Below are 8,302 nucleotides of genomic sequence, written 5' to 3' on the forward strand. Positions count from 1 at the left end.
TTCATTTCTTTTTTCAAACGACATTTCGCATATATTTACAACTGGTAGGAGGCGTTTGATTGTGTCTTGTAGATTCAAAAATCTACATACATACAAATATGAAGTTCAATAATAAGGAACACATTAAAAATAAAATCGAAACGAAACGCTTTCACGCTTTTTATGTTACGTTTCACAAGCTAACGAAGCAATACGAACTTTTTCGTTTGCATTTAAATGTCGACTTATTTCCCTAAGTGTATGAATTTGTCTTGAGAGTTCACCAATTTTATCATTTTTTCTATTAATCGTTCCTTGAATAACTGCTCATGTATATTATTAAATTTCTTCAATAATTGAAATCACTTTCATCTTGAATATTACGTTTGTTTTATTTTTATTTCATTACATTAATTTATTTATGCAAAAATTTCTTACAATGATTACTTTATGAATTAGAGAGCACTCAGTTGTTTGCAAGAGATATTTTAATTAGAGTAATCGTCAATCCATCTGCACTAAAATTTTCGTCATCAGGTTTTTACGTTGTTAAGTGTTAAATGGTGGGAAAAAATATAAATAAGTTTCTCCTAATATTTACGCTAATTATATTAGTGTTTGTAAATTTGAAATTTTTGTAATATTTTTCTGAATATGAACTCGAAAATAAAATTAATGAAGAAAGAATATTTGTGAATACAATTTCGAAACATTTTTATAAAAATTGTTTATCTCTACGTCGAGAGGAGTAGAAAAAGTCAATAAAATAAAAACAATTGAAAACATAAATCATAAATAGTGGTACTACTTGCACGTATAATGTTGTAGATAGCGATATGAATAAGATAGAAGGTGATATGCGGGAGTAGAGAAAAATCCCCAACACACAAGAAGAAATTTCGTTGGTGGCGTCCAATCCACCAACAACGATACATACGACGAAATGTCCTGCGAAAAGGAAAAACAATAAATAATATTAAATAATAGTTAAGGAATAATTCATGTTAACAGAAGAGAACCATTTAAATTATAAGGCATTAAAATCCGAGGAAATTGAAAACAATCTACCCAAATTTTCTTCTCATTTTTTCTGTTATTTCCTTAAAAAGGATTTATTTACATTATTTGACAAACGATTTGGATGCCTTTGTCGCAATGGACCAGAAATTAGAAAATAATATCAAAACGGTGTTGGAAAATCATAAAGTAGAAAATACAGAAAAGACAGACAACAAAGCCGTTAATGATAGCAAATTAGACAAAATTAAAGTGCCTGCTGCTCAAAGTAATATCAAAGCAGTAGATACTTTAGATGATAATCGTGAAAAGAAAACCACTACAGAAGAAGCTCAAAGCAAATCGAATGCAGGCATTCAAAATATTGATATAGAAAAAAAACTGCAGCCTTCAGTTTCAATATCTACTGCAATAGCGCTTAAAGATGAACGAAAGATCCAAAATTACATACAAGAAGAAGACATAGAAATGATGGAACCTTTAATAGTCAAAAAGGAAGAGAATAGCATCACTACTATAAACATCTCCCCCAAAGACGATTTAACACCAGTCTCTTTATGTGAAACAACTGATGATAAAACTCAAAGCTCTATAATGTCGTCGTCAGCGGCTTCCACACCGGCTACTACACCACCCGCCGAACATTCACCACCTTCACAAGACCAAAAGTTAAGCAGTAGTACTGGTGAAAGTCCACAACAGACTGTGGCCTCTCCCAAAATATCACCGGTAGAAACGATCATTACTCCATCGCTGTCGTCTGGCGATGGTAATAATTGCATTGCACAACCAATTAATGTTTTACGAAATGGGACCATACCAAATGCTGGGAAGCCATTGCTGTCCACCATGAGCAAGAAATTAGAGAAATCTGCCAGAACTGGTCGTTCACGCAAACCAAAATCCTTGGTGGCTATGTATGAAAGTGAGGTAGGACCCTGATTAAACAGCCAAAATGTACGTCTGCTTTTGAATTAATAAATAAGCATTTTTTCAGATTAGTGAAAACCAAACCGGTATTAAGCTATGCATAAAAAAGTCGGATAATTCCTTGAGTAATATAACGGCAACAGCAATGGCTGCTGTGGCTAAAGCAATTTCAAAATCGTCTTCATCATCATCCTCATCAACGACAGTTAAGAACCGTAAAAGTTCACGGAGCCTTAAACAGCGCATACGTTTGACTAGCGATGATGAAGCAGCCGATGGGCATGACTATGAACCGAAACGCAAAAAAGAGCGTTCAAATAAGAAAATCACTTTTGTTGCCAGTGCTGTTTCTAGAATTGATGGGGAAGTTAAAGAACCCATTGAGCAAAGCGTTTGGGGTAGCCGCCTGCCAGAACCAGTCTTATTTAAGGTATTTCTTAAAATGAAAAGACAACGTTCTCTACCCACTTTTTTTTTTCGCTAGATATTTCAAATGATTGTCGATAAGGATGGTTGCATGCCTACACTACTTCGTTTGGGTCGGGTATGTTCATTGTGGCGTCAAGTTTCTCTATCACCGATGTTATGGAAAACAATGGATTTAACGACGTGGATTAAGGAGAAGTATCGCACGGAACTGAAATTAAAATGGTTTGTGGAGAATCGTTGCAGCTTATGTAATGAGCTGAATGTTTGTAAGTAATAGCAAATAAGAAACACGCTATAATAGGCTACGGCTAATTGTTAAATACCCTACACTGCCCTGCAATTATTCATACAACGACTTTTCAAAAAATGCCGCGTGACATGGTTGAAAAAGCCGTCCGAACCATTTTCAGTAGCGCTCATCCTTGGGCCATAGCAGGTTAATATCTCAAAGATTGACAATTATAGGTTGGACGCAAGAAAACAAGGCAGATAGACAAGGCGGACGTTGCATACATCCTCACAAACTTAATATACCCATAAGTTGTGTAGGGTATAAAAAGAATTATTTTAAGAACATGTTAACAGCAACCTGATCTCATTTCAGCCAATTGGAAAGTTACAGATATTAATTGCTTTCTGCACAAGTTAGTTAAGGGTGCGCCTAATTTAAAAAGCATCACTTTGGCTGGCTGGAAAGGTTTCACATCAGACCATTTAATTTTTATGGTGGAAAATATGAAGAAACTTGAAAGACTTGATTTGAGTTCAATTAACGTAAGTTTATTCAATTTCTTTTTACATCCATTTTCAATTTTTGTCGTATATAGGTCGAAATGAATGCTAGTAAAAGTGCCGTGGGAGGTCAATCGTTATGTAACGCTTTGCAAGTAATGGGCGGGCGTTTAACGCATTTGTATTTGGCGCATAATCGTCTAGCTTGTATACCGCAAGTGGTTAACATTCTGTCGGTAAATTTCGGCCATTCTGCCGTTTCCCACAAAATCTTTTAAAATACACTATTTTTCAGACTCACGCCCCAAACTTGCAATTATTGGATTTATCCAACGTCAGCACTCAGGCGACTTCACATGGTATTTTGCATATAGAAAAACTGCAACAAGGTTGCCCTAAACTCAAAGTTTTACGTATTACCAATTCACACATAACATTGTGTAACGCTACTATGCAAGAAATGGTACATACACAAGAGAGAGAACTTATGTGAAAAAATTCTAATTGAAATCTTTGAATTTAATAGATGGATTCACCGGGCTTTCCCAATTTGGAAGAGCTATCGGTGGCCGTCTTAACAGGATCACGTGTTATAGGTGACGAGCATTTGCAACGTTTTTTGAAATCAAGTTCAAAATTAAAACTTTTGGATGTACGTTGCTGTACACGCTTGACGCATGAGAGCCTTATACGTTTACCCGCGTGGGATATTAAACATTTATTCTTATCTGGTTGCTCAGTGACACGCGATACCGGGTTAGTAATGCGTGTAATTTATTTGCTTTTAATTTAATTTCCTTTTATTTCAGTTCTGGCTTGGAACTTATCGCTTCAAAATGGGCTCATAGTCTTATTGAATTAGATCTCGCTTGGGCTAATGTGCAACAGCCACTGGATAATGCTTTGCATGCTTTGGCTGATAAAGGGGCCGAATCAAGATTGGCGTAAGTTTTTACTATCACTCTTCTAATTAACTTATCTTTATTGATATATGTATCTTCGGTACGAGAAATTTTTAACATGGTTTAAAGCACATTTGAAGGAAATATTATAACTACTCTAAGGCCTTATGTATATATATATATATGTTTTTATATATATACTCACAAGAAAAGGCGATTCTGAGCTCAAAATATCCTTTATTAAGGATAGGTCATGAGTTTTCGTTTTAGCAACCTATATTTTACAACGCCCGGGAAGTATTGGTTAATAAAAAACGATACCAAGTCGGCATTAATATCCTTCCGAAAAAATTGCTTTGATCTAAATTTTTTTGCAAATTGATGGCTTAATTAAGTTTAAAGAAGTTTGTTTAGATCGGTGAATCACTTTCTTATTTAAAGCTTAGATCTTAAAAAATTTTCTAAAAGGCTCTGGGGTTTGCATTAATACTTAATTATAATAAAAAAAATCGTTGTTTTTGTATCGGCCACCGAAGGATGGAAGTGTATTCATTTGCAAGACCAACAGTGAAACTTCTGGCAATCCACAGAGTAAATGTTTGATCAAAATCAAATTCTAACTCGACGGCCATCTTTTCATCTGCCAAATATCTGCGATAAATATTGCCACGTTTGCAAAATATCGGCTTCAAATAATGTTTCAGAAACGTTGGAAGTTTCTGCATGGTGGGTACTAATGAAAATAACCGAAATAAACCAAAAGACATGGCCGCAGTGCAATATAAACTGAGAACATCTCCATTTCCAAAAGCAAGAAAAATTGGAATTTTTGCTGGTTAGTTGTATAAACTACAATAAGTATAATGAAGGAAATTTTCACAGGTTTTTTTTTTTTTTTACATGGGTAATTGGAAAGAATCAGCCATGCCCACTTATATTATGGAGGACTAAACTTTAATTTTATTTGCTTTTTTTTTTTTTTTTTTTTTTTTTTTTTTTTGAGGGGAAATAATAAGTAGAAAAGGTACGGAAGCTTGGTTTCAGTTGGTTTCGATGTTTCAACTTGGTAATGTGCACTATTTGAACATGCAATATTTGAACATTATCTAGCTTTGTCAAATTTAATGTTTGATCTTTATGAGCGATAGCGCCAATTTGTGGCTGTTTGTTGTACTTTATTGAAAACAATTAAACATCGAATGCTAAGACAAGAAAAATTTTTTCATTGCCAACAAAATACTGAAACACAAGAGCGCAAGAAGTTAAGGAAAGAAGAAAACATTGCAGCTGTTCGCTAGAGTGATGCCTCGATTTTGAAATGAAAATATACCAAGAGTGTGCATGTGATAAAAAGAAAAAAAATGTAAAAATCTAGCCCCAAAGAACCTCTTGTAACCTCTTTTACCGAGCGCAATGCCCGCCTTAGGGCGAATAGACTTTATTCAGTACTAAATATTATTATGTACGAACTGAACCTCCCAAATGTATTTCTTCTAATGTCTCCACTTCTGTCGGTCATTTTTTTTCCGAATGCCCTTTATGGAAAATTGACGACTATCGTGATAGCGTCCTTGACTGTTCTAGAACAGACATGATTTCTAGATTTCCGCCTTTCTCTCCGAACAAACGAGGAGTTTTTTTGTATACTGCTGTGATTATTTGCTTATCTCTTTGACTTTATACCTACAAGCGCATATAATCTAGTTATCCGGCTCCTTTAAAACGGTAGTTTGTAAACTTAATCATAAAATATACGGAAAATAAATACGTAAATGAACAAATATCAATATTAGCTTCTCCACGAATAATTACTAAAGTTATATAACAACTATCCCACCTAGGCTATCGTTTAAAAAAGGACTGAACATTGAAGTATTTATTAGCGGACATTCAAGATTTGCTTTGGCACCTATAGTCCTATATAGTCTTGTAGGCCTGTGATCATAATTATTATTATTAATGTCGCTTATGATACCTGTTACCAAATGTTTTAAATTAAGTCTGATCCACTATTATGTCATAAATTTATTTTGTAGGCATTTAAATCTTTGCGGATCTTCTGTTTCCGAAGAAGCAGTGAAAGAGATTTTAGCCAATTGCCCTTTAATGAGCTCCATAAATTTATCGTCATGCCGTGGTTTACCGCGTGGTGTTAAACGCTTAATGCAGGGACCCCAAGAACTCAATGAATTGCGAGAAGTGCTTAAAGTACAATTAAAAGTCAAATTACCCGATTCTTCAGCATCTAACAACACGCAAATCTCTACGACGGCAATAAATTTAAATAATGAACCAATAAACAACTCTGGGGGAGTAGGTGCTGATGAAGGTGGCGGAGATGATGTTGGTGTGCATAGTCCATAGATATATAGTCGGTGTAAGTTTCAATTGAAAACGAAAAACGTTATACTTAGTGAAAAAAACACGTCTTTACTTTTTTTTACACTTCTTAAAACTTACGTTAATCTTACTCTTTTTAAGTATACATACATTTCTAATGATTCTTTTTGGCTTTCTACGTTTACTTTTTTTTTGTATAAAAAAATGAATTTTTCATATCTTGTTTAGTCATTTAGTTAAATCCATAACTAAACGTTAATGTTATATACAATGTATTTATACATATATACTAAAAAAAAAAAATAATGAAAAAACTTTTACTTTTTTTTTATTGTTCGCTAAAATGATGTCGTGCGAATTGCTGAGTTTTTTTTTTTTTAATTTGTAAAGAAATTATTAAATTGTATTTATACATAAGTAAAGTTTATTTATACATTAAGTTAAAAATGTGCAACATTTTTTTTAAAACAATTTTATTACTATTTTTTATACAATAATTTCCTTCTCATCTTTACATCTTAAACATTTTATTTTCGGTAAATTGTAAGAAATTTTGTTGCATTAAAGAAAAAAAAAATATTTTTTAAGATAAATATGTTTTATTTAATTTGTGGTCACGTGTATAATATATTACCCCTAGGTCATCATTTTTACAATTGCATTGTTTTTTCTACTCGGATCCGTCTTTAGAATGTTGATCAATACTCCCACTGTAACTGGATTTTTTATCTAAATATTCTTCTAATACCTCTTCGGCACATATTCGCTCATTGTAAGCCTTTTCCTTGAGATATGGTATCGGCTTGTAACCGCATTTCGGACAAGCAGCGATTTTCGGTGCCAAGAAACGTCTTCGTTGCAAAGAGGGCTTATCCTGTTTTAACGTGGAACACTTCGTCCAAGTTCGGGTGCAGTTAAACTAGGGCACAAACGTACTACTTCTTCGTCAGCGAAAGGATCTTCTCCAGACGGGCAACAACAATTGCAAAATTTCAAGTGGCATACTCTTGTGTTGAGTTGGTTGATGACTAGTTTGCTTACGCAGTGAACAAAAAGACGTTTCAACTGAATTCAAACCGCTGATCAAATCTTCATACTGTTCCCTTTCTTTCTGTCCCTGGTTGCAATTACCATTGTTGACATTATCTAAGATATCCGTCGAAGTTACTGTTAGTGTTGTCCTCCTCCATACGTAAAGGCATATCCGCAGCTGGAATATCTAGAGTTTGCTTAAAACGGGACGAGCTTCTAAAGCGTGACCTTTTAGCAGAATGAAAAACGACGAAGACTCTAGTATAATATTCTGTTCAATTTGTAAAACCAGTTGGTCATACAAAAAATCCAGTTGAAAATTATCAACACATAATTCCAACGTTCGTAAACCCCGTAATCACTAACAATAAATCCTTAAATTTAAAAATAAATACTGAAACAACATTTTCTGTAAAATTTTTTAAGACAACAAGAACGACAAACGCACCGGGAACGTTAAACACAATTCGACAAATAAATCTTTCATGTGTTGTTTATGGAAACCGCTTTGCAGGCTGTTCAAACCCTTCAGTAAATTAGGCAGCAATGGCAAGTATTCCTGATATAATAAATCATGAGAACCTCCGGCAATTGAACGGAATAAGCCTCTCTGCAAAAGGAAGTAATGATAAGGCTCCTCAGCTGTAAAAGCCAATTCCATCGATTCATTAACAATGTTGTGCTAATGAGAGCGCTGCATTTGTTCATTTTCGACAGGAAATAAACTAACGCTACCGAATACCAACTTGAAAAGCCTTGGATACAGATTTGGTCTTTCCACGTTAGTACCCATTTCATGCATTTCAACCAATAAATATTCCACAAGTGCCGCAGCAAATGGAGGATTTAACTCGCGGAGGCATGTCTCGGCTAAAAACAGAAAAAAAAAAAATTAATACATGTTAAATTTTGAAATATATCTTAATATATTTACCTTAGAA

At 34.1% G+C, this 8,302-nt stretch overlaps 1 protein-coding gene across 1 annotated transcript; it reads left to right on the forward strand.

Moving 5' to 3' along the window:
• Nucleotides 1-528: 528 nt before the first annotated feature.
• LOC119641235 lies at nt 529-6,674 on the forward strand. The gene is made up of 9 exons (XM_038039801.1): nt 529-1,926; nt 1,994-2,356; nt 2,411-2,621; nt 2,960-3,129; nt 3,183-3,323; nt 3,383-3,550; nt 3,614-3,843; nt 3,897-4,031; nt 6,026-6,674. Exons 1-9 carry the CDS (start codon nt 1,135-1,137, stop codon nt 6,351-6,353), a joined length of 2,538 nt encoding a protein of 845 aa, XP_037895729.1. The 5' UTR covers nt 529-1,134; the 3' UTR covers nt 6,354-6,674.
• The last annotated feature ends 1,628 nt before the right edge of the window (nt 6,675-8,302 follow it).

This window comes from Glossina fuscipes, unplaced genomic scaffold, assembly GCF_014805625.2.
Source record: "Glossina fuscipes isolate IAEA_lab_2018 unplaced genomic scaffold, Yale_Gfus_2 147, whole genome shotgun sequence".
Lineage (NCBI taxonomy): Eukaryota > Metazoa > Arthropoda > Insecta > Diptera > Glossinidae > Glossina > Glossina fuscipes.